We start from the raw sequence: 27832 nt of genomic DNA, 5'->3' as shown, positions 1-27832 counted from the left end.
TGTGCCCTGCTAATCCCCCTGACACTAAGGGTCAATTTAAGATGATCAATCTACCTAACCCGCACATCTTTGGGTGTGGGAGAAAACTGTTGCACCCAGAGGAAACCCACACAGACATTGGGAGAACATGCAAACTCCAAAGTCACCCAAAACTGGAATCGAATTGGGGTCCCTGATACTGAGGTAGCAGTGCTAACCACTGTGCCACCATGACTTTTTTACAATTAGTGTTAACATACCTAACCCTGACTGTTTAAAAAAAAATTAAACTCACTTGTTCTTTACCACATTAGATACAAAAAGGGCAACTCTTGACTGGAATGATTTTGTTTCAATTTCCAGATCTTTAGTTACTTGGATTAAATACTGGAGAATCATTCAATTAAGTGCTGCGAAGTATGGGACTGGCTTCTGTAGTAGACATGGAGCACAATTGTTCAAATCTATGATAAAATATTGATCTTCTCTATTAACACTCTGGCAATCGAACACAAGAAAGGTAGCAGATGGGTGTCAGTATGGTGAGTGTTCACACTTGTTTTCATCCTGAGAGATTGGTAACCCCCCTATCCCCATGTAGACAGTGAAAGTCATGTGCTTCCAGCAAGGATGACAAAGCAAAAAAAAATCCTGGATTTTGTCCAGGTCGAAACACACATTTTTATCAAGATCAAAAGTGCACTTTTCCAAAACTTTTCTGTGACTTCAGGTAGTGTTCACTCAATTGGGATGCTGCTTTTGATCAATGTCATCTCTCACCCCATGACAAGCACGGCAAGTAGAAATCTGGGTAAGCAGAAAAAAAAATGTGGCAAATATTACAAGTAGCTCAAGCAAAAATGATTGCTTAATGTTTTTACACATAGGGCCAAAGATGGTTTGCCCCTTTTATTTAATCTTCCTGTCTTCTAGCTACCAAACGCCACGCATAAGCAGTAAATCTGATGCCGATTTGCATGTCTCAGGTTCAAAGAGATTTGAGAAAATTGTGTGTTACTGGACCATTGCTCACAGGTAATCCAGAACCAGAAGCATTGTTGTGACTTTAATACGCAGCAAACACTCCCTTCTATGGAAATAATGTAAACAGGAACAGAGCTGCTCCTAAATGTCTGCATATTGAAATGAATGACTTTTGAAACAAAAAAACCAAAGTCTTTAATGATGTGAACAAGATACAAAATTTTAATAGAGTATAAAGTTCTTGGTACAACATGATTGAAATTTACAGAATTTAAGAAACAAACAATACACTGTTGAAAATTAGAGCCCTTTTTATTTGCCTTACTGGCGGTGAATTCAAATTGCAATTACAATTTATTTTTGCAAGTCTAAAAAAGTGTTCATTATAGTTAACAAAAAAAACCCCACCAAGGTTGGTACAAGACAACCCTTCATAGTCTATATAAAAAAATCTTTAAAAGGGGGTGGACCTCAATTCTCAGCCATCTGCTCCATCTAACAGCAAGACAAGTTCAGATTCATCTTTTAAAGTGGACAGGTTCTTGGGTTTAGTAGGACTTACATTTTTCATAAATGCCAAAAATCATTAATGTAAATCCCAGGGGTTGTTTTTTTTCCCTCTACAGTGGTTCCATCTGTGCAGTGCTGCTTGCAGGACTTTGAGAACATATTAACAGCAGAGAATTTTCTGTTACCATTCAGGAATACATTAAAAATAATTGGATTCTTGGGATATTGAATACAAACTACGCAATAATCTTCTATTAATACATTTCAAACTTTTTACAGAAAAGAGAAACACATTTATTTCATCTTCTATCAGCTAACTGTATAGGTATTTCATTTTCTCTTTGCCCATGTGGTATGTTTCGTTTGGGGCAGTGGGAAGGGGTTGGGGGTTGGTGGAGAATTGGTGTCACAAGGTTCATATAAATTATTATTCAAAATCTATACAAAACATAAAATGCTCCTGTTTTCAATTGACTGCAGAGGGCAGTCATGGTTAGTATTGATTTTTCTTTCGTTGAAACAGACCACGCCCTTCAAAGTACTCACAAACCACTACTGGAAAATGCCTCTCCATGCAGCTTTTTAAAAGAACACTCTTTCCTCTCCCACAGAGAAAAACAAAAACACACAGGCACTTATACTCATCAGTAAAAAAGGGTACCTGGCTCAAACTAGCAGGATTATAATTTTACACACTGAAAAGATTAATATTTTCTGCGTAAAACAATGCCATACAGTCGCAAAAATCTGTATACTCAAACTTCATATAAACAATTCTCATGAACACTCAAAATGTATATTTGTTATAAATGCTATTTTGATAAGCTGAAGGCCAGAGTGCTTAAAGTAGAAGTTTGTTGTGCAATACTTTGGGCACGAGAAAATGAGGACCAATTTAACACACCACTTCTAGAAAAGGGCAGGGTTTCCACGAATAATACAGCTACCAGCTGTTCTGGTCTTATGGGTTTGAAAACCTGTTTCATGTACTAGAGAATTATTTGATCTTGGTTGCAATCCAAAATCAGTAGCAAATAAATTTACAAAATAGATACATATGGGAACCTCTAGTAGTCACGGCACTTTTCATCTGCAAACTTACAAGTCTGAATATACTGACACAACTCATCAACCAAGGTAGCTAGTTGAGGAACCACAAGAGAAAAGCCACTTCAGTTCAAATAGTGAGAGATCATCAAGCTACCGGATCTAAAATTCTGCCCGAGAATATCAGCATGCTAAGGAAATTTAAAGCTCGTCAACCTTTTAGCTGACTGGAAACCTGTAGTTCTTTATTAAAGATCTACAGATAAAAACAGGTATAGTTGACTTTCTTGATCAACCCCAGGTGTTTTGCAAAGCCCTCCAAAAAAAATCTCCAAATCTTACTGCAACACATGAATAGTTCTCCAAAATGCTCTTTATGTGCATGCATGGATACCAAGTCAACAGGTTAATCCATTTTGGACCTGGTTATACATTTGTCCCTTTAAATGCAATGTTACCTGACCTTCATTGGGTGGCAGCCTTACACATAATGCTCAACTTATAAGTAGGACTATTAGCAAAGGTGGGATAATACTATCAATGGAATCAATATTTCTAGTTAACTAGTCTGAGGCCCAAAATAAGGCTTTTTCAGGAAATACATTTTCAACTCTGAAAACAAAATGTTGTTGACTCAAATCTGAATAACTTCAATGAACATGTAATACATAATTAAACTGTTGCACATTCTGAAAAAAATGCATGCAAATATAAACATACAGCATTTAAATTCTTTTTTCTTTTAACATGTTTCTTCTGAGCTGTCTCTGTGAAACCATTACTCACTGCCCACATGGTTAATGAACTAAATGCTTTTTCTCAATCTTTCAGCAGGAAATGCAATTCAAATGAAGTTTGGTTCCTACAGCTGTTTCCTATTCTGGTTCCCAAATGTAATAACACATGTGACACACCAAGCTACAGTAATCCATTTAATGAGCATGAGTTTAAAAGGGAGTGCCCGGGATGCTCAATTGTGTCTGTTATCAAAGGAAGTGGAATATTAGTCATGTGTTCCTTAAGCAAAAGAAAAAGTTGTAGGAACAGTATTGTTAAAAGAAAAATTAACAAAATTTTCACTAATTTTCTCAGTCACATTTGTGCAGCCAGAAAATGGTATTACTCTTCTCTCCCTTTTTAAAGTACTATATTTGTTGTACCATTAAAATGGAGTTTATTACATTAAGGTGCTTAAATAGCCAAACAAGCCTAATCTCCAGATTTGAACACATTACAAAAAGCCAATCTATTTGGAAACCAGGCAAGATGTCTACTTTTAGTTTAAAAAGATCTTAGTATTAAAAGGCAGCGGTTTCTGGTGGTATCAGACATAGCATATTTCGCTCACGACTTGTTCACAAGGAAGACAAAATAAACAAGTGTAGATTGACCTTGGGCCATGAACACTTACTACTCTGGCAAATACTGATTAATGGGGTATGCCAGAAATAAATTGTGGCAATGCGAGTTGATAATCCAAGGATGCTCACAGGAGCTGTGCTTGCAATCATTGCGGCCTGGTCTATCCTTCATTGTAGCAAGAGAGAAGTAGCCTGCGAGCTGTTTAGTAGAGCCATATGGCTGGGCATAATCAACCCTCCACGTCAAAGTGAACAGTGTGCACACATCAGTTAAATTAATTAATTGAAAAATTGATAAATTTGTCAACAGAAGAAAACATGAATCTGATTTTGACCTTCAGTCCTGATCTCATCTGTAGCTTGCAATCCGACAGGAAATTTAGGGCTGTTGGAAAGTGTGAGCAGTACTATCATCTTACTTTAGTGCCAATTTTCTCCTTTACATAGGAAGAACAAGATGTCCCAAGCACTCCGCAACTCATGAATTACTCTTGCAGCACAGTAACTGTTGTATTGTAGAGAACTATTGCAGCCAATTTTTGGGCCGTGCACTGTGGATTGATATTGGTTGAAGGATTACTGTTGATTAGAACAGCAGAAGAAGTGGCATAAAATCTTGTGTCTCCATTTCAGAGGACCTCAATCTAAAATTACCATCTTAAAAAAAAGGCACTTCCAAGTAAGTGTAGCACTTCCTCAATGCTGCACTGAGGAGCCAGCCAGAACTATGAACTTAAGTCTTGAGGTGAGATTTGAAGCTACAAGTAAGTGCACAACCAGTGAAGCGCAGAATATTTACAGATTCGTCAATGTATTTTTTGGCCTGCTTCTACATCCCTAATTAAAATAACTTCCCAAAAAAAAAATTAATTGTGCACTATGGAGCAGTTTTTCCGATTTCAAGTCAAAAACATTTCCTTGAAACAGGAATTAGGTAGTAATTGATGTTTTAAACATAGACCTAGCATCAAAGGGATTGAAATTTTCCTTCCCCAATCAACACGACAGAACAAATCTTAAAATGATAGCACTTTAATCCCAAATAGAAAACTTAGATCAAATCATTACATTTATCAATTGAAGCCATGTGTAAAGGGAAATATTTGTTTGTGCAAAGCTGCAACATAATTTGATGAGTGGCAAAATATGAATAATGGGTACTGTCATGCTACTCCAGTCAATGAGTAGAAGAACAGTAATATCCACACTAAGTTGCTATTAGCTACATTTCAAAAATGCTTTTTCATAAATTGCTGCCGCTTTTGATAACTAAAGTTAATTATATTATTTCAAGTGATGTACAGTGCTGCAATATTTTACTTCATACAACGTCTATGAATGTGTGCATCATCAAGAATTAATATAATAGTCATATTACTGAATGCCCACTGGTTGTTGAAGCAGGTTGCCAATTAATAGTCTGTTTTAAGTAAACTGCATTTCTTTTGGTAAAGGGAAAAGCAAATTTGCTTATTAGTTGCATGATGGATATTTCATTTGTCTTGCTCCAGTAATTGATTCAATTACTAAAGAAACAAATTTTTCATGTGGTAATTTCATGAAACTCCAATAGCTTGTGAAAACTAGCAACAGCTTTAAGTGAACAAAGTTGGATGCTGTAATTTGAAGGGTTGGTTTGTGGATGGGACAACACACCATAGGTTCCATTTATGTGGAAAAAGTGGAACCAATAATGCCACCCCACTTAATGGCATCCACAGGGTAGTTTAGCAGCTTAAAGAATTCCAAACTGAGTTTAAAAAGCACATAGCTTATTTCACTGAGCACAATCTTTGCAACTATATAAGCATAATGTAAAATAATGTACCTTTGGTTAATGATCATAATTTTTGATACTTTTCTGATAGAAATTATGCAAAATACAACAATGATGCAACATGGCCTTTCTTTATCAGGGCAAGGAGTTCTCCCCGTTGACTGAAACCAAGGGGTATGTTGGATGATCCCCCAGTGTCATTGCCTGGACATTAGAACGTGCACTAGAATGGTCCTTCCTTAAGCCCTATCGTACACTAGTTATTGATGGGAAAAAAAAGAAAGGAGAGAGATAAAGAGATATGCATTTATCTATGGTGATTGAAGGGTTAAACCTCCAGTCCACCAAGTGTGTGCAGTAACTTGATGTTCCAACTTCTTATGTAACCATGCTATCACACTATATAGCATATCTAAAATGCTAGTTATTTCAGGATTTGTACAAAATGGCCTTGAAATTTAGGCACACCAAATATTGGGCGTAGATTTTTCAGCCTTTACCAATGTAAAAATTTGCATCTTCCACCTGCTATCAGAGGCTTAGATGATCACCGAGTGCCCAAAAGTCAGATCTGTGAGATCAAATTTTTGACATTCATTAAAGTGACAAAATTCATATTAAAAAATATTGTTGGACATTAACTATCCTGAGATCAAAAATTGTAACTTTAAATCAAAACGGAGAATGCTTCACAGTCTGTTTTAGTTCCCATTGATTTAAATTGATTTTGTTTTGAAAATTCAGACAGCCAATATTTTGACCTCAGCATGACCAGCCACTGCTACAGGGCTCACCAAAACGTGGTGTATTTTTAATTTAATTCAGTGTATAATAAACCAAACTTTTACTGCTCTATGACTAACCTAACTGGGAAGGACTAATTACCTCTTTCATAGCCAGATTGGTTATCAGCACGATTATGGAAATGTATATCTGAATAAAACCTCTACATCATTCAGAGCTCTCTTTCAATCTATACCAGTCAATCATCAACCCAGAATGATACAAAAATTAACCTGATGGCATGGGCATAAAAGTAAGCACATTTAGTTAAAAGCAAAATATGGCAGCGGATGCTGGAAACATGAAATAGAAACAGAAAATACTGAAAAACCTCAAGTCTGGCAGCATTTGTGGTGAGAGAAACAGAGGTAATGTTTCAACGTCAACTCCATTTCTTTCTCCACTAATGTTGGCAGACCAGCTAAATATTTACAGTGTTTTCTGTTTTCATTTCATGAACACATTTAAAGTCCATTTTACTTCCTACACGAAGCATTTTTCAAGTGTCTGCAAATTATAAACCAGTTTCAGAAGCAAATATGGGAGATTTCACAATTTCCCAGGTGCATCCATGGTAACTTGTTAAAAAAGACTTTTACATTTGCCAGAAAGTTGACTCTTAACCACAAGTTAAATGCTTTATTGGTGTGGCATTCATAAGGCAAGTTTAGTTTGTGCAAAAAGGTTGTGTTTTCTCACCAATATTAACCTAGAGATCTAAACTGACTGTAAAGACCTGTACAATAGAGTGAACTCCTACTTCCAAGGTTTGTAACTCCACTTTGATGTTGACTGATGTTGAACTATGTCTGTAAAACTACCCATTACTGACACCATGCTTGCAGTATGAATGCACTCAGAGGTTTCCTTTGCTGCTACAATATCTGAAAGCATGAGTTCCATTGCAGATCTCGGAATATGAATAAACTTGCAACATGACTAAAAATCTCTTTGTGCCCAAAAGAAAATAATGGACTTGTCTTTTGTACTCACCTGCAAACCACCTTTGTTTATAGGAAGTGATGTCCAGTTGCACTGTGCACATGCACCTTTACCACCAGTTCAGTAGCTATAGTAAATGTCTGCTTGTAACAGACTAGAGAGAGTCCTATCAAACAGGCAGAACTACTACTTTTTAAGACAACTACACAAAATATTTTCTTGTGTCTGGAATGGTCAAATCCCATTTTTCTCCCTCTCCTCCAGCATGGAAAAGTCTTTAATAACCCTGTGAATTAGTGGAAGTGATTCTTCAATTCAGGATTAGCACACAGTTAGTGACAATATTCAATGTGAAACAGGGAGAAAAATTGGTGTTTGTGGAACAGCCCCATCTCAATAAAAAGTGGTTGCAACACCAACTCAGTACGAGAAACACTTTAATATATAGGTTAGTAGTTCTACTACAGGGATATTATTTGGAAAAGACAGAAAAATGTGTCCTAGAAACCAAACCGCCTTCAGGCACAAAAAATGGCCCATACGACTGCAAATGATCGTGTGTTAGGTGAATTTAGGCATTAAGAAAGCACTTTATCAAGGACATCAATCAACTTTCCAGGACACACAACAATGTTTCACCAGAATATCTATAACCAGTCAATCAGTAGACCACTGATATTTATGTTAATTTGCATCCTATTTACAATCATTTCCCTGGCTCCAGATTCTTTAGGTAATCATACAAAATTGCTATTCGAGTACAAGCCATACAGATCAAACATCTGGGAGGATTTTTCTTGTTTTAAAAATGGCATACACAAAATTGTAGATGGTGAAATATTAGCCTCTTAACGGCAAATGTTCTTACAATGTTTTTTAACCAAAGTCAACAAGCTTCCAAAACAAATGTATTTCCTTCTAGATGGTGATTTTTGTATAAATAAATATTCAAGTTACTAAAGGCAGAAAAAACATCCAATTGGATTTGAAGACAGGAAACCCAATGGCATTTTATTTTTTTATAAAAAATCACTGTAAACCATTGTTGGCTGAATGTGTCAAATTCATACGATGGAGCAAGAGTTCTTGTGATTGTTATGGGCCTTGATTCGAAGTCTCATCTTTGGCCGATACTTTTCCAAGTATAAGAGTTGTTTGCTGTTAATGGCACCTCTCCGTTTCCTATTGCAATAAGGACAGTAGAAAAAAGTCAATAAAGTGTTTTTTAATTATTTTATTTAATTCCATATCAATTGCAGGGGAATCTCAGCCAAGGTCACCCCAGGCAGCTTATCGCAACAAATTTTACCCAAGTTAGTGTCGGTCGAGAGAAGAATTTGAGAATGCTATTGTGTAGGCTGAACTAAACCCTGGAAAGATGAGGAGGAATTACACAGTATCTCAAAGGAAATACTTGTTCAATTTGGACTCATTGTTTTTACTATTAGCGACCAAACGAAGGGTAGCACAAAGCTGCATTTTATTAAGGTTAAGCACATCAATAATTTTGGCAGCTCTGCAAAGGAGAAAGGATACAGCCTGCGTGTTTATTGCGTCATAACAGGATCATGTTACACCCGGGAGGTGGTGGTGTGGTGAAGAGGGAGAGAAGAGAATGGAATGGATGGGTGGAGCTGTTTTCACCACTGCAGTTAGGGAATTCAAAGGGCAGTGTGTTCAGCTTGAAATGGAAGCTCCACCTGTAACAAAATTTGCTGCAGTTCATTGAGAATGTGCATCCACCAAGCTCGTGTCTGACCTAAGCTTTCACATGTAAGTTAAAAATAAAATACCCCAAATGTTCTTTTGTGCGTTGTACAGAGATAGAGTTTTTGTTAAAAGCAACCAGGTAAAAACAAAGATCAGAATAATCCACATCAAACTGACAGTCAAAACTGTTTTTCCAAGAATGTTTGGCACTTACTGTCTGATGAATTGAATCGCATCTTCATACTTCATTCCACTTTCGATGAGAGCAACTGCTACCAGTACAGGAGCCCTGTACGTTCAAAACAAGTAAGTATCAACATGGCAAAAATGAAAAGAATTGCATTTACGTCGCACTTTTCACAATTGCAGGACATCCAAGGCACTCTCAGCTCATTTTGAAGTGTATCACTGTAGCCAATTTGCCCATAACAAGCTCCCACAAACAGCGATGCGATGGTAATCAGATAACTTGTTTTAATAAAGTTGATTGTATTGGGCAAGATACCAGGATTTCTCTCCTGTTCTTTGTGTGCAGCTACATTACTTGAGCACAGCAGCGATGGTTCAGCACCGCCTTCGTAGTGCACTGGAGCATCAGCTTAGATTATGTGCTCAAATTTCAGGAATGAGACTTGTACCCACGACCGTTGACTCAGGTGAGAATGCTACCAACTGAGCAACAGCTGAGGCAGCTAGTGTGGCAAATAACATTGTTTTGTATGTTTAGATAAGGCAATGTAACACCACATATCCATGAGGCAGAAGAATATTAATACAGATACATCTAATGTCGTGCATACTACGTAAGGATACATTATAAAAGGATTTACTTTAAGCAAAGATGGAGAAAGAAAAGAATCAGAGCATTATTACTGATCATAAAAATGAAGCTGTTGGGCACAAAGATAATAAAATGCTAGAATGAATCCCTTACACATCATTGTAGAACTCCAGATTTAGAATTGCTATATTGTTCCAAGTTTTCAATGACCCCACTTTAACTCAACACTTCCATATTCCTATTCAATGTCTGAGTTTCCCCTCCTATAAACCATCGTTGTAATGTTTGGTTAGTTTGAAGAGGCTACAAGTTGTTTCTACCAGTTTATCTGAATCAACAAGCTGTTGACGATTATATCAGCCTTTACTATAAAAGCCTCGGGGCATACATGTCCTGTTTGACATCTACCAACATTCTTGTCTACTTACCGCCCAAGGCCAGCAACACAATGGACTGCTACACAGCTACCAGGCTGTTCGGTAAACTTCGTTTTAAGCAGATTAAGCCAATCATCCACAATTTTGCTTGGAGGTGGATCACCATCATCAAACGGCCAATCCTTGAAAAGGCAAGAACATAATGTGGTTTTATGCAGTAGAGAAGATTTTGCAAACAATTTGTCCACATACATGACATTTCAATACATGCTGCTGTTTACAAAGTAAGATAAATAGTACACAGCAAGTTGAAACCTGTATTATATATTTAACAATTCACCATTTTCATATTAAGATTTTTAAAAATTTAGTATTCCAAGATTTGAACTAAAAAGGACAAACACCATCCTTCAACCAGTTCCATAACATTTTTGTGCAGTTTTGGGGAGGTGCGTGCAGAGAGAAGGAAAAGATGCAGAAATTGTGCACATTCTAACAAAGCAGGCTTTTCTCCTCCCCCACAGCCAGTCCAATATTGTTTCATTTTCATAATGTCATAATGCTAAATCTTCTATTATCTCATGCATAGCAAAGTGGGAAATAATTCACCAGAAATTAGGACCCAGTATGAAAAATTTGAAATCTGTCCTGTTGGATGCCATAGGAATCATTTTTTTTAAGAAAGTAAGGCACAATAGGTACACAGATGAATTCAAGAGATGACGGTGTTATTGTTTTATGCTGGCTGGGTCAGGTGTTTGCAGGGTTTCCCTTCGTAGTGAATGATCAGTACGACAGTTAACCAGGAACTAGAAATGATTTCTTGGGTAGCTGGGAAGTTAAAAGCCAGAGCAAAATACTGACAGGTGAGCAGAGCTATGTGAATCGTTCTAGATTGCTCCAGCAAACAGCATTTTGCAGACCCTGCAGACAGGGGGCCTTTAAAATTGGTGTCATGACCTGGTGCCATTCCCAGTGCTTCTGCACCTGCCCCCACCACAGTTTTTCCAGTGATTGGGGTGGTCTCAGGATGCCTGCTCAGCAGTGGGACAATTAGTGGTCACTTAAAAGCTTTGTGACACTGGGATTTTACTGGTGGCAGGGAAACCAGCCTCAAATGTGTAGCATGGCAGATCTCACTGGCAAACTATTACCCCAGGGAGAGGGTGTTGCTACTTTTACAGGGCCCCTTCCCCCATTTCACCATCCCTCCCCTTCCCACCCATTTAACCTATCTGGCCCTGATCAGACCTAGAATTTCCTGAAGTGCTCTCCATCACTGAATGCCTCCTTTGGGACTGGTTGCAGTACCGTGGGCACCACACCCAGCAGTATGGCTGGGATCAGGGCACTGCCAGCTATTTATAAAAGCCAATTACTGTAGATACTGGAATCTGAAACCAAAAGAGAAAATGCTGGAAAATATCAGCAGGTCTGGCAGCGCCTGTAGAGAGAGAGAAAAAAGCTGACATTTCGTGTCAGCTTTGACAAAGGGACATCTGGATTTGAAACGTCAGCTCTTTTCTCTTCTTACAGTTGCTGCCAGGCCTGCTGAGATTTTCCAGCATTTTCTCAGCTGCAGGCATTAGATTGGCCAGAAGGTCTTGGAGGCCTTCCTCATCAGATTGGAGCAGATGACCATTAAATGGATGTTTGGTGATCCTTTCAAATGGGTTCAGCCCCTGATCGCCAGAGAAGGCGGAGAAGTGAGCTGGGTCGCCTCACACCCATGGAATTCAGTCCCAATGAAGTCTGTGCAGTTAATGTGTGTTTCTCTACAGTGTCCTATTACTTTAAGAATTGAGGAAATGTATGTTGCAATGTTTAGCATTTGCTCTATTTTTCTATGTAATTTTAATAAAAATCTCATTCATAGATTATAGCCTTAAGCCACAGGAATCAACAGCACATTCTTCTTTCTCTTAACCAAAGGCTAGTACACTGACTTGGGAGGGCTTGTGCTATTTGAAAAGAGGATATTACTGTAATATTGCTGTTCTGCTTTAACTTGGGCACAGCTACATTACAACATTTTGTGTATTTAAAGGCCACGCTTCTGTTCTCGTGGAATGACGACTTGTTTACAGGAGTGGGTCTTCACACAGCACTTGATAACAATCCAAAAATGTAATAGGAATGCTTCATTTTGTTTTGGAACTGTAAGCTTAACTCACAATACAGATCTCAAAGCGGAAGGGCATGTTAGCAGCACGGCGGAAAAGGCAAATGGGACACTTGCGTTTATTAATCAAGGCACAGGTTCCAAAAGCAGGGAGATCATGTTGGCAATTACATAGAACTTTGGTGAGGCCACAGCTAGAGTAGTGTGTGCAGTTCTGATTGCCACATTAAAGGAAGGATGTGACTGCACTGGAGAAGGTGCACAGGAGATTCACCAGGATGGAACATTTAAGTTATGAAGCGAGATTACATAGGCTTGAAGTGTTTTGGTTGGAGCAGAGAAGATTGAGATGTGACCTGATCAAGGTGCATGGCAGTGCATAGGGAGCAGCTGTTCCCCTTAGTTGAAGGGTCAGTCACACGGGGACGCAAATTCAAGGTGATGGGTGATTTGAGGAAAAAATGTTTTTACCTAGAAGGTGGCGACAGTCTAGAATGCACTGCCTGGATTGGTGGTAGGGGTGAGTTACCTCACAACCTTGAAAAAGTACCTGGATAAGCATTTGGCACAACATAACATTCAAGGTTATGGGCCAAATGCTGGTAAATGGGAGTAGGTGGGAGGTCAGGTGTTTCTCATGTATTAGTGCAGACTCAATGGGCCTCTTCTGCACATTAAGATTGTATGATAACACAGGCTGATTCATCACTCATTAAAGTCATTGCTATTGCAGTTCAACTTCAGGAAAGAAAATGGTCTTCAAACCACAATTTGATGAAATGCAGAGTGTATTGCACAGATCAAAAAATTGCAGTACAAAGAATACTATAATTAGACTTGCTAATTGTAGTAAGTACTCTCACAACACTAGGTTAAAGTCCAACAGGTTTATTTGGTAGCATGAGTTTGCGAAGCGTTGCCCCTTCATCAGGTGAGTGAAGGAGCAACACTCCGAAAGCTTGTGCTGCCAAATAAACCTGTTGGACGTTAACCTGATGCTGTGAGACCACTTACTAAAATTGGGCTTGCCACACGTGAGAGCCTAAAAGTTTCTATCAGCAGACTGATGAGACATAAACCAACCTCACTATGAATGTAGATTTTACACCCAGACTTGATGGCAATTTTAACTAGAGATATTACAGTTTTGTAAGAAATGTTTTGTGAGGATGGGAAAGAATTCATTTTCTGAATGGTTGTACAGGCTGCACCAAACAAAGAACTGGATTACAGTTTCCCTGAATCTGACATAAAAGTCAAATCCAAGTAACTTCAAGGCAAGTATCATGTCAATTAATAAAAAGTTTGGAATCGATGATTTGACCTGGTAACAGCATAAGACAGAGACAGAAATGGACCAATGCAATTCTAATCACACTCACTGATTTTGCCCTTAAACCAAGATTAGCTGATCCCAAAAACATTCCTATTACGTATACTGATAGAGATGGGTAGAAGAATTCACAATGCTCAAAGATTATGAGAACTGTAAAAATGGGAATCTGTGTCATCTATTTAGGTGAAAGTTCACCATTTATTCAAAGTCAGTTCAATTTCCTAGATCCACCATCATCTTCCTCCCATTCACCTAAATTTTTTGTAACAGAGATATTAGCAATATACAACATAAATCTCACAATTAGCATACCCATCTTGTGTTCTCACATGTTCTAAATTTTGCTAGTTTTCTCATTAAAATACAATGCGATTTTACTGGCAAATGAGACACATTGCTCTTGCAAATCATGAAAATAGATGTCAATAATTACTTTACTCCATTATTAGTTTATAAGAATTTTTAAAATTCATTTGTGGGACACAGGCATTGCTGGCTGGCCAGCATTTATTGCCCATCCCCTAGTTACCCTTGTTCAAAGGGCAGTTGAGAGTCAACCACATTGCTGTGGCTCTGGAGTCACATGTAGGCCAGACCGGATAAGGATGGCAGATTTCCTTCCCTACAAGGAAATTAGTCAACCAGATGGGTTTTTCCCAACAATCAATGCTTTCACAGTCATCAGTAGATTCTTAATTCAGATTTTTAAAATCAAATTCAAATTCCACCATCTGCCATGGTGGGATCTGATTCCGGGTCTCCAGAATATTAGCTGAGTTTCTGGATTGATAGTCTAGCAATAATAACACTAGGCCATCACCTTTCCTTGGAGTGACTGGAATTTGTAGATCACACCAAACATGTTAAATTGTAGCTTAAAGAAACTTTAAATCACCAATTACTTTAAGTTACATTTCCAGCTAAATTGACCCTAATGACATGGAATTAGCAAGGTAAATAAATGAGGTTATGGGAATAGGCCTGGGATTGTGTTCTGTGCAGATATAATGGGCCGGATGGCCTCCTCCTGCACTCGAGATTCTACAATTCGATAAAACCCTCTCAGGAACCAATTCTCTGCAAACAAGAGGAACATATGCAAGCTTGCTCCTTTTTTGAATTACCAGGAGGCTGGGGAAGTCTAGGGTTCCCCACTGCTTTCTCCTTGATTATGCCCCAGCCAATCATGATCAAATGGCCAACCAATCAGACCCCCTTTTCAATAAAATGTTGTTATTGGTTGAAAATGGACATTCTTGCATTTGGCCTGATGGGTGCAAGATGAAAAGCTTTGACAACATATCCCTCATTTTCAGCAATATTCAAGTTCCATATCAGCCAAGTGATTATGTGAATTTTAAAAAATTGACTTTTATTTTGATGGATTGAGAGGGCATACAATGAGCCAAATAAGCCGACTGGGAATCCTTACCTTATAAGAATGTTCGCCATTTGGCAGAAATCAAGAATCACAAAATCTCATATCAAGTGGGCTCCAAACGTGGCAATATTGCAACTGAAAGTTCCAAAAGCCAAAAGTCCTAGTCGTTTAATCATTTCAACCAATTATTCTTTAGGGGAGATGGTGGTGTTGCAGTAATGGTCAGAGGATTAGTAATCCAAGGACATGGGTTCAAATCCCACCATGACACTTAGTGAAATTTAAATTCAATGACCAAGTCTAGCATATAAGGCTAGTCTCAGTAATAGCAACCATGAAACTATCAATTGTCATAAAGATCCAATTGGTTTTCTGATGTCCTTCTCAGGAAGGAAATCTGCCATCCTTACCTGGTCTGGCCTACACATGAATCCACGCCCACAGCAATGTGGCTGAGTCTTTACCCTCTGAAGTGGCCTAACAAGCCACTCATTTAAGGGTAATTACAGATAGGCAACAAAAACTGGCTTTCCCAGAGACACCCGCATCCAGTGTAAGAAAGAAGAAAACAAATTGGGAGTTGAAATTCCTTGCAGCAATAAATAATTGTATTGTCTGATTGTTTTTCCAAGTCAAAGTAGTATGGAATGAAAATGGTCTTAAATACAGGAGTTCTGTGATACCATCATTTTAATGACATTGAAGAGATTCTAAGTGATTTCTTACTGTTTTTGGTGATTGTATCTTCCTAAGGCATATTGGGCACTTGCTTTTATCAGTTGTAGCATTAGCAAGGAGATAATGTTGGAGCTGTACAGGACATTGGTTAGGCCATAGTTGAAGCACTGTATGCAGTTCTGTTCACCTCACTATCGGGGAGATATGATTGCACCAGACGGGGTACAGAGGAGATTCACCAGAATGTTGCTTGGGATGGAGCACTTGTGCTATCAGGAGAGACAGGATCAGCTTGGATTGTATTTTCTAGAGCAGAGAAGGCTAAGGGGGACATGATAGAGGTACAAAGATTATGAGAGTTATGGGCAGGGTGAATAGAAAGCAGCTATTTCCTTTGATTGAGGAGTCAATCACAAGGGGCCATAGTTTTAGGTAAGAAGCAGGAGATCCGGAAGGGACTTGAGAAAACATGGTCATTCAAGAGGGTGGTGGGAATCTGGAATGCACTGCCTGGGAAGATAATGGAGGCCAGGAAGCTTACAACCTTTAAAAAATATTTGAATGAGCACCCGAAACATAACTTTCAAGGATATGAGACAAGTGCTAGGAAGTGGGATTAGCGCGACTTTAGTTTTTGTCAGTGCAGATATGATGGGCTGAAGGGCCTTTTCTGCACTGTATGGCTCTGTGCATGGATCTAATTTTACAGGGTGGTATAAATCCACAGGAAAGTCCAGTTAAGTATCAAGTAGGAGAGCACCAACATGCCTCTAGAACAGGTTGTTTTATGTTGCAATAAGAGTGATCTCTGACAACCAATCAGTACAGTTGATATTGAAGTAATTGCGAACCTTTTTGTAAACTGCAAGCATCAGCAGCAGTTAGCAAAAGTTCCCATTTATTTTTATTGTGTTGAAGTTGAACTTTTTGCTAAAAAACTATCTGAAAAATGTTGAAACAGTGCATATACATACATGTTAAAACATGCTCATGTGAGTCAGGCAATACATGTGTAATAGTTAAACGTGCACACAGCATTATTCTGCAACTTAGCTGTTTTTCTGAAAAAAGTGGCTGATAAAGTTATATTTATAAATGTGAACAAAAATCTCTATCGCATCAGGGAGACATTGGAGGTTGGGGGAAAGAAGAGCATTTAAAAAGGGGAGCGAGGCGGTCAGCGGCAAACAAACTGGTTATTTTGAGGTATGGGGGGGTGTTGAATAGAGCTGTTAAGGGTATGGTTGACTGTCAATTACATTAGTGGATCGTATTGATGGCACAGTGGCTAGCACTGTTGCCTCAGCGCCAGGGACCCGTGTTCGATTCCAGGCTTGGGTCACTGTCTGTGAGGAGTCTGCACGTTCTCCCAGTATATCTGCATGGGTGTCCTCCATACACTCCGGTTTCCTTCCACAGTGCAAAAGACATGGTTAGGTGCATTGGCCATGCTAAATTCTCCCTCAATGTACCCAAACAGGTGCCAGAGTATGGTGAGTAGGGGATTTTTCACAGTAACTTAATTGCAGTTAATAACCTGTTCTAGAGGCATGTTGGTGCGGTCCTAGCTGATACCGAACTGGATTTTCTGTGGATTTATACCACCCTGTAAAGTTAGATCCATGATGTGGGTATGCCGGCGTTGGACTAAAACCTGGTGTTGTCAGACTTTTTACTGAAGTTAGATCCATGCATAGAACCGAACAGTGCAGAAAATGCCCTTCAGCCCATCAAATCTGTACTGACAAAAACTAAAATCGCACTAATCCCACTTTCCAGCACTTGTCTCATATCCTTGAGTGTTATGTTTCGAGTGCTCATCCAAATATTTTTTAAAGGTTGTAAGCTTTCCGGCCTTCATTATCTTCCCAGGCAGTGCATTCCGGATTCCCACCATCCTCTTGAATGAAATGTAAGACTACTTGTGAGACTAATAAAATAAAGTTTAAACAGTTTTGTACCTTTACAGGATTTCAGGAGCTCAAGAAAACAAGTTTGATAATGCTTAAGTGGTTTATACTAATTGAGTAAATACCAGAGATTACTGAAGTTGCATAAATCCAACCCACTGCTTGTGTGGCCACTTTAAATTTTTAAAATAAGGACCTAGCTGTGGTAGGAGGCTTTTATTTATTTGTGAAGTTTGGCTGAACGCTAATAAGTGAGGGTCAGTGTGTTGAACACAAGCATAGCACATTGGGTCACAACAAATTCCTGAGATTACAAGTTTTCAATGGAGGAATAAATGCTTTCTTTATTCATAATTCATTGACAACAAGCTTTCATTGTTTTGTTCGGTTCACATTTTTCAATTTTGCCATTTTTAACTGGACAAGTTTATATGATTGCTTCCACCAAATGAAAATTTAAAGTAAAGCCTCATACTTACGATTACTTCAATACCTTCAGTCTCCAGGGGACTCTTGTCATATGTGGCGTCACATACTCTCACAAGAGTGGTCACACCATACTTCTGAAGTTCCTAAAGGAGAGGAAAGCACATGGAACTGACTATTTAGAATGAGTATCAGAAAATACATTTTGGGCGATGGTCAAAGGGGTAACGATAGGGATTTTTTTAAACTTGAGTTTCTGACTGCAAATTTAACTCAAATTCCAATCTTTCAAATTCTCAAAAACAAAAACTGTAGAACTCAAGCACACAGGTGGAGTTGATCCCTCTCTGGAGAAACATAGGAACTTAGGAGCAAGAATAGGCCTTTCAAGCTTGCTCTGCTAGTCAATATCATGGCTTATCTGGTTGTGGTCTCAACTGCACTATCCTGTCTGACCCTCATTAATTCTTAACTCACTTGCCTATTAAAATTTCATTTAATTCAGCCTTGAATAAATTGAATGATTCAGTCTCCACCGCTGTCTAGAAAAGAGAATTCCACAGACCAACGACCTTCACAGAAAACAAATTTCTCCTAATCTCAGTCTTGAATGGTAGACCTCTTACTATTAATCTGAGCCCACCACCAGCAGAAACATCTACCACCAACTCGAGTACCCTCAAGATTAGTAAGATCACATGTTCTTCTGAATTTTTTTTCCAAGTTAGCACCAGAGCAAGGTGACTTCTTGCAAGCTGTGCCTAGCATACCTTCTAATTCCACCTTTTACTCTCGTTCTATGCTTCTAAAACTTCATTCTAACTCTAACTCTCTAGCAATGCTTTCTTCCTTGCTGCTGTCAGACTTTTGAATGGACCTATCTCGCATTAAGTTGATCTTTCGCTATACCTTAGCTATGACTGTAACATTACATTCTGCAGTCTCTTATTTTCTCTATGAACGGTATGCTTTGTCTGTATAATGCACGAGAAACAATACTTTTCACTGTATGTTAATATGTATGACAACAGTAAATCAAAGGAAAGTTAAGGAAGAGGATGTGTTAGAACTTTTAAACTCTATCAAGATAGACAAGTCGCTGGGACCGTATGGGATGCACCCCAGGTTACTGTGGGAGGTGGGGGAAGTGATTGCAGAGCCCCTGGCGATGATCTTTGCTTGGTCGATGGAGACGGGAGAGGTTCCGGAGGATTGCGGATGTGGTTCCTATTTTCAAGAAAGGGAACAGGGATAGCCCGGGAAATTACCGACCAGTGAGTCTGACCTCAGTGGTTGGTAAGTTGATGGAGAGGCTTCTGAGGGACAAGATTTATGAGCATTTGGAGAAGTTTAGAATGATCAGAAATAGTCAACATGGTTTTGTCAAGGGCAGATCGTGCCTTACGAGCCTAGTTGAGTTCTTTGAGAATGTGACTGAGCACATTGACGAAGGAAGAGCGGTAGACGTGGTGTACATGGTCTTCAGCAAGGCGTTTGATAAGGTCCCCCATGCAAGACTTCTTGAGAAGGAGGGAGGGCATGGGATCCAAGGGGCTTTGGCCTTGTGGATCCAGAACTGGCTTGCCTGCAGAAGGCAGAGAGAGGTTGTGGATGGGTCTTTTTCTGCATGGAGGTCGGTCACCAGTGGAGTGCTCCAGGGATCTGTTCTAGGACCCTTGCTGTTTGTCATTTTCATAAATGACCTGGATGAGGAAGTGGAGGGATGGGTTAGTAAGTTTGCAGACGATACGAAGGTTGGTGGTGTTGTGGATAGTCTGGAGGGATGTCAGAAGTTGCAGTGGGACATAGATAGGATGCAAGACTGGGCGGAGAAGTGGCAGATGGACTTCAACGCAGATAAATGTGCAGTGGTCCATTCTGGCAGGACCAATGGGATGAAGGAATACAATATCAAGGGTAGGAGTCTTAGCTGTGTTGAAGAGCAGAGGGATCTTGGGGTCCGGGTCCATAGGACTCTTAAATCGGCCTCGCAGGTGGAGGATGTGGTCAAGAAGGCGTATGGTGTACTGGCCTTCATTAATCGAGGGATTGAGTTTAGGAGTCGGGAGGTAATGCTGCAACTATATAAGACTCTTGTCAGACCCCCACTTGGAGACTGTGCGCAGTTCTGGTCGCCTCACTATAGGAAGTATGTAGAAGCTTTGAAAGGGTGCAGAGGAGATTTACAAGGATGTTGCCTGGATTGGGAGGCATGCCTTATGAAGATAGGTTGAGGGAGCTGGGACTTCTCCCTGGAGAGACGAAGGTTGAGAGGCGACCTGATAAAGGTTTATAAGATGTTGACAGGAATAGATAGGGCGGATTCTCAGAGGCTATTCCCCAGGGCTGAAATGGTTGCTACGAGAGGACACAGATTTAAGGTGCAGGGAAGCAAGTACAGAGGAGATGTTAGGGGTAAGTTTTTCACTCAGAGGGTGGTGAGTGAATGGAATCAGCTGCCATTCAGCTGAATGGAATCAGGGGTAAGTTTTTCACTCAGAGGGTGGTGGTGGAGGCGAACTCGCTGGGGTCTTTTAAAAGACTTCTGGATGAGTATATGGGATCTAAAGGGATTGGGGGTTATAGATAGGTCTATGGCTTAGTAGGCATAGAAGTGATCGGCGCAACTAGTGGGCCGAAGGGCCTGTTTGTGCTGTAGTGTTATATGTTAAATCAAATTTAAACTCCAATATGTAAAAGCCCAACCTGTTCAGCTTTTCATTCGATAAGCCCTGCAGCCTGAGAATAAGTCGCGCAAACTTTCTCTGAACTGCTTACAATGCAATTATATATTTTTTAAAATTCTAATTCCATCAAATCAAGTCCAATTCAGAATCTCCACAAGTTGAGACGTTCCCGATCCAAGCTAACAAGACAGGTCTCACCTCCTGTCTTGGGCTTGATCTACATGATCCAAGCTGATTGGAGTAGGTGTAGCTCCTCCAAGGCTTCATCTCATCTGATTCTTGGCCAAAAGGCCGAGATGCCGCTTTTAAAAATGGCTTCAAATGAAGCTAAAATGTAACCTAATAATTTCAACCAAGTGTAGCATGTTGATACTACACTTGATCTTGGTCAAAAGACCAATGCAATTATATACTTATTTCAAATAAAGGAGCCCAAAGCTGTACACAGTAAATAATTACAAACAAGTGCCTTCTAACCACAGCAATGTCCTTTTTTAAAAAAAGACTAGCCACACAGAAAATGTGTTGGATTTGTGCACCGTCAATAATCTGATATTCACTCAACATAAACCACAAACATTCCCAATTTGCTTTCCTGAAATTCTACAGAAGGTATACTGGGATTACACTCCATTAGTGTAATTGGCAGCCTCTTATCACCTCTATTTAAAAACCTCTCAAGAACTAGCTCGTTTTCTACCGTCCCCCTCACCTCACTCAAACCCACCGAGATCACAGATGTGGTATCAGCAATGTCCTGCACAGTTGCAGGAATACTCTCACTTTTATATTTCAATCCCCTTGCAATAAACACCAGCATTCCAGTAGCCTTTCTAATCATTTGCTGTGCCCATATATCAACTTTGACATTCAGGCCTCCTTGGGAGTTGGACCAGGTGATCCTGGCATTGGTGTGGATGATCATGGATGCTGAGGCACGGTGGGCAGAACTGCCTTGCTGCAAGGCAGTACATTGAAGTTATATTCCAGAAAAACATAAAACGGCCCTCACCCCTCCCACACACTCCCCCTGCCCTTCATGCCAACTCATGAGCCCCAGTCAGCCCACCTGGCCCTCGTACCTTCCATATATTAAAAAAATCAAGAACTGGGAAATACTTCCTACCATAGAATGTGTGATGCGGGCCTTCCCTAAAATGGTCTTTAAAACACACAAAATAATGGGGACGAAATTCTCCGGTCTTGCACACCCTGCCAGTGAGAACAGAGAATTTGCCATTTCAGCCAAATCTCCTTTCACTGCGGAAGGACTGGAGAACCAGCCGCAGCAAGATCAGAGAATTCCAGCCCATAAGTTTGTAACCTGCTCATTCTTGTTGCAAGAGGAGGGATAATGTTAAGAGTCAATGTTGTTCAGCTACGAATGAACAGCAGACATTGTTCCAATGTTCCTGCATTATTGTAAAAGACGAGCTACGGAGCACAGACATAAAACTAGGAATTATCAAAAAGAAAATTTGTTGGTAAATTTAATTAATGTTATTTCACATCAATCAATAGACATTTTATATGCTGAATAATAGGCCTACAGAATAGCTTGCTAAGTATGGAAGTATAAGAGTTCAGCAACCGTACAAACAGGAAAAAAGATTAAAAAACATTGCTCCTTTACATCAATTCGTTTCTTTTATTTCAAGCAATAAGTTGATTCCTTACTCCCACTGGAATTAACCAACTCTTTGCTGAATTTAATGGATGGATGTAATATGAATGGTACAAGCCTGTTCATGGCGGTTTGTGACTAGTGGAGTGCCCCAGGGGTCGGTGCTGGGGCCTCTGCTATTTACCACTTATATAGATGATCTGGAGGAGGGAACCGAGTGTATGGTGTCGAAATTTGCTGATGACACCAAGATTGGTGGAACGGCAAATTGCACGGAGGGTGTGGAGAGCCTACAGAAGGATCTAGATAGGCTGGGTGAATGGGCCAGGAACTGGCAAATGGAATTCAATGTTGGCAAGTGCGAGGTGGTCCACTTTGGTAGGAATAATGGTAGGAAGGATTATTACTTACGTGGCGAAAAACTGCAGCAGGTGACGGTGCAGAGGGACCTCAGGGTTCTTGTGCATGAGTCACAAAAACCCAGCTTGCAGGTGCAGCAGGTGGTCAGGAAGGCGAATGGGATGCCGGTCTTCATAGCGAGGGGGATTGAATATAAAAGTAGGGAGGTCTTGCTGCGGCTGTATAGGGCATTGGTGAGGCCGCAGCTGGAGTACTGTGTGCAGTTTTGGGCGCCGTACTTATGCAAGGATATTTTGGCCTTGGAGGGAGTGCAGAGGAGGTTTACTAGGCTGATGCCGGAGTTGAGGGGGTTGAGCTATGAGGAGAGGCTGAATAAACTAGGCTTGTACTCGTTAGAGTTTAGAAGAATGAGGGGAGATCTCATTGAGACGTATAAGATGATGAATGGGATGGATAGGATAGAGGTGGAGAGACTCTTCCCGCTCAGAAATTATTAACGATCTGGATGAGGGTATAGTTGGGTGGATTAGTAAATTTGCTGATGACACCAAAGTCGGAGATGTGGTAGATTGTGAGGAAGGGTGTCATAGTTTGCAGGAAGACTTGGACAGGTTGCAGAGCTGGGCCGAGAGGTGGCGGATGGAGTTTAATGCGGAGAAGTGTGAGGTAATTCACTTTGGTAGGAATAACAGATGTGTTGAGTATAGGGCTAACGGGAGGACTTTGAATAGTGTGGATGAACAGAGGGATCTAGGTGTATGTGTACATAGATCCCTGAAAGTTGGGAATCAAGTAGATAAGGTTGTTAAGAAGGCATACGGTGTCTTGGCGTTTATTGGTAGGGGGACTGAATTTAGGAGTCGCAGCATCATGTTGCAACTGTACACAACTCTGGTGCGGCCGCACTTGGAGTACTGTGTGCAGTTCTGGTCCCCACATTACAGGAAGGATGTGGAGGCTTTGGAGAGGGTGCAGAGGAGGTTTACCAGGATGTTGCCTGGTATGGAGGGGAGGTCCTATGAGGAGAGACTGAGGGATTTGGGGTTGTTTTCGCTGGAAAGGCGGCGGCTAAGAGGGGATCTTATTGAAACATATAAGATGATTAGAGGTTTAGATAGGGTGGACAGTGATAGCCTTTTTCCTCGGATGGAGAAAGCTAGCACGAGGGGGCATGGCTTTAAATTAAGGGAGGGTAGTTATAGGATGGATGTCAGGGGTAGGTTCTTTACCCAGAGGGTGGTGAGGGATTGGAATGCCCTGCCTGCTGCGGTTGTAAATGCGCCTAGTTTGGGGGCGTTTAAGAGATCTGTGGATAGGTTTATGGACGAAAAGGGATTGGTTTAGGTTAGTGGGTCATTGTTTTTTAACTGGTCGGCGCAACATCGTGGGCCGAAGGGCCTGTTCTGCGCTGTAATGTTCTATGTTCTATGAAAGGACAGTAGGACTAGGGGGCACAGCCTCAAGATAAGGGGGGGCGGTTTAGAACAGAGTTGAGGAAGAACTTCTTCACTCAAAGGGTGGTGAATCTCTGGAATTCTCTGCCCGTTGAAGTGGTGGAGGCTACCTCGCTAAATATTTTTAAGACGCGGGTTGATGGGTTTTTGATAAGCGAGGGGATTAAGGGTTATAGGGAGAGGGCAGGAATGTGGAACTGAGCCACGACAGATCAGCCATGATCTTATTGAATGGCGGGGCAGGCTCGAAGGGCTAGATGGCCTACTCCTGCTCCTATTTCTTATGTTCTTATGTTGTCCTGTATTTTACAGCAGTCCTCCACCTTGTTTGCTATACCCTCCAATTTATTGTTATCTGCAAATTCTAGCATCATTCATCCAATTCCCAAGACCAAATACAAATGGTGAACTACAGAGGTCCCAGAACAAGGGTAAGAGTTGAGGATAGTTTTTTGTGACCATGTGAAATCGAATCCCACAAGCAACTGTTCTGGGACCTGTGTAGTTCGCCATTTGGTCTGGGAATTAGAATATTATGTTAGAATTTGCAGATAACGATAAATTGGGGGGTACAGCAAACAAGATGGGGGATCACTGTAAAATACAGGACAACATGAACAGGCTTGCACAATTTATATTTCATCCACCCATTAAGTTCAGGAAAGAAAGGAGTTGGTTAATTCCAGTGGGAGTAAAGAATCAATTTATTGCTTGAAATATAAGAAGCTAATTGATACAAAGGGGCAAAGTGTTTTTTAATCTTTTTGCTTTCTTCCTGTTTGTGTAGCTACTGAACCTTTTTATACTTCCTTCCTTAGCAAGTTATTCTGATGTGCTAATATGAGATGTGCAAGCAGTGGAACTTTGGCAATACAAGATAAAATTGCAAGTGTGTGAAGTTTAATTTTAATTGTTTACAGTTCAGTTCACAGTATTCTCAACATTTTTTCCATCCAATTTGAAACTGCACTGTTATATCTCTATGATTTGGCAAACTGAAGCAGGGAAAGACCAAAACTTCCCAAGAGGTCTTACGCCAGACAGTATTTGGGATTGACTTTGGACCTGCAAAATAAACTTTTGTGATAACGGAAAGCAAACTATTATCCACTGAAAGAATTTAGAATACAAATATGCTACCAAATTGTATACATGCATACAGAGTGTGCCTTAAAGCTGTACTGTTTTCTTAGTCATGTGAAATGTACACTCAAAATTTCAGAGAAACAAAGCAGCCATTTCTTGTCAAGACATGGATTAAAACCTCTGAACAGTAAGACAAATTCAGTCCTGGCAAGCTTCCACCCTTTCCAAAGCAGAATCTCAAGAATAGATTTTAACAATTAACAGTTAACATTTAAAAAGAAAGTAGGTAGGATCATAGTTGGATAAGACCTTTCATCAGTATTATTGTCATAGAGGAAATTTTATCTGAAGATCTTTCTGACCCACAACTAAAACCTAATCTTCTCCTAACCTGTCTAGATTATTACATCAGGTCTCCAAGGCTTAATTTGGAGAATTTGTGGAACTCAGAACTAGGTAGATATAGATCTGTAAAAATCCACAATGCAGTATCGGCTGTTATCAATATTAAAAGGCTTAATCCAATAAATTGGAAGAAACTATTCACTTCTGAAAAATGGGTCTAGAATTGTATTTTGCATTATGCATTAGGGGGGCACGAGGGCATAGTGGTATTGTCACTGTACTAGTAATCCAGGTAAACTCGTACGTTTTAATAAGATCACCTGTCATTCTTCTAAACTCCAATGAATATCCACCCAATCTAGTTCTTCATCCTGGGGATCAGCCTAACGCACCTGCTCCAAACTGCTTCTAATGTATTTAAAAAATATACATTCACAGAATATGGGTGTCGCTGACAAGACCATCATTTATTGCCTCTCCCAAATATATCCTTCATTGGATATGGAGACCCAGACTGTAAACAGTACTCAGGTGTGGTCTCACCAATGTCCTGCATAGTTTCATACATCTACATCCAAAGTGGATAATCACACTTTCCCACATTATATTTCATCTGCTAATTTTTTTTGCCCACTCACTTAACCTATCTACATCCTTTTACAGGTTGTCATCCTCACAACTTGCTTTTCCATCTTTCTTTATATGTCATTAAATTTGGTTACAATACACTCAGTCCCTTCATTCAACCATTCATAATTATTATAAATAGTTGAGACCTCAGCACTGATCTCTGGGGCCCATCACTAGAAACTGAGGACAGAGAGCAGGAGAAGCTGTTTTTTCTCCTTTATTCAGTTGGTTATCAGGCCTAGAATACACCGCCAGATTTAGTGACTGAAGCAGAGACTAAGTCAATATTTAAGAGGAGTCTGGATAAATTGTCAGAGGCAAAGGGAATTGGATGAGCATGTGAGAAAGATAAACGTGGACTAGTAGGGCTAAACAGTTTGCTCGTGTGTCCATTTCTTTGTAATTCAAGATGTTGACTAACAAGCTATGCATCTTTATCACTTTTTTTATTTCAAGGATCCCACAAATACACAGGATCTAAATGAAAGAAATCACTCAAAAAATAATTTTGGAATCACCAAAAGGCAGTGTTCTCTGAAGTATGCATTACTGGGAACCAAAAAGTCATTGTCACATGGTCGTTTTTCAGTAAATCACATTGAGTTTTAATTTGATGTCGGCTTAGTCTCAAATAAAGCTGAAAACTATAGATTTACTTAGTACTTCAAAGACTCACCTCTATAAATGCACTCAGTGTGGCATTTGTGGGATTGTGGGTAATGAGAAACCTCATGTGCTTGTAACTAACTTCCACAGGCGCAGGGCGATTCATACGAGCCATGAGTGGGAACCAGTGGCACAGAAGTATATTGGTATATGGTCAGCAAATGATCCAATTCTCTCCAAGTTAATACATGCACAGTGTCTTCATAGGATTGTAGATTTCTTATTGCAGCAAGAGAAGAAAATATTCTTCTTTGACTTTCAATCAGTCCCCTTTTTTTTACTTCTCGTTACACACTCTCCTTCAAGCCACGGACAATTTGACATTTAGCAGACCGGTCACCCCATTTGGAGACGCATTACAAAGCAGTAAAATTACAACTGGAGATATTGGAAAGGCCAAGTCTGATATCTCTCTTATTCTCGTCAAAAAACAACTTCTGATGGTTAATTCAAAGTGGTGGTCTTCAAGTTCTTGGGCTGATTTATTTGTCTGCAGGGATGCTATGTTGTGCTGGGCAATAGCCACTGCTGTTTCTCACAAACTCCATAAAAGTGTGCTGAAAGGAGCTGTTGAACCACTAGAAAGAGAAAGAAATAATGTTTTTAGAACTTCACAACCGAAAACTCCACATGATACTATCTGAAGTAATTGCCAGCTCTAGGAAGATTTTATGGCAGTTCAGCAAGGTAACTTCACGTTTTTGTTGGACAACTTACATCCAATCCTATGGCAAGAAAAATTGATCAGGGAAGGGCAGTGGATGTTGTATACTTGGACTAATACAAAAATTGGGGAGTAAAGGATGGTGAGGAGAATTGTCAGAGGATACAACAGGATATAAATTGGCTGGAGATTTGGGCTGAAAGATGGCAAAT

General features: G+C 39.9%; 1 protein-coding gene across 5 annotated transcripts in view; it reads right to left on the bottom strand.

The window, feature by feature from the left end:
- Positions 1-1168: 1168 nt before the first annotated feature.
- LOC145346821 (protein tyrosine phosphatase type IVA 3-like) overlaps positions 1169-27832 on the bottom strand; it is a 140868-nt gene continuing 114204 nt past the window's right edge. For 4 of the 5 annotated variants that reach the window (XM_080194600.1, XM_080194599.1, XM_080194601.1 and 1 more), the window contains exons 2-6: positions 26967-27534; positions 18158-18250; positions 10303-10433; positions 9308-9382; positions 1169-8565 (exon numbers count right to left, since the gene is read on the bottom strand). In XM_080194600.1, coding sequence (XP_080050726.1) covers positions 8448-8565; positions 9308-9382; positions 10303-10433; positions 18158-18250; positions 26967-27071 — 522 coding nt within the window. In that variant the 5' untranslated portion in view covers positions 27072-27534 and the 3' untranslated portion in view covers positions 1169-8447. The remainder of the gene's footprint in view (positions 8566-9307; positions 9383-10302; positions 10434-18157; positions 18251-26966; positions 27535-27832) is intronic. The other variant, XM_080194603.1, reaches the window with a different exon arrangement.

The sequence above is a fragment of the Carcharhinus amblyrhynchos genome, chromosome 8, assembly GCF_965287045.1.
Source record: "Carcharhinus amblyrhynchos chromosome 8, sCarAmb.v2.hapA, whole genome shotgun sequence".
In the NCBI taxonomy this organism is placed as follows: Eukaryota; Metazoa; Chordata; class Chondrichthyes; order Carcharhiniformes; family Carcharhinidae; genus Carcharhinus; species Carcharhinus amblyrhynchos.
This window is presented reverse-complemented; position numbering and strand designations above follow the sequence as displayed.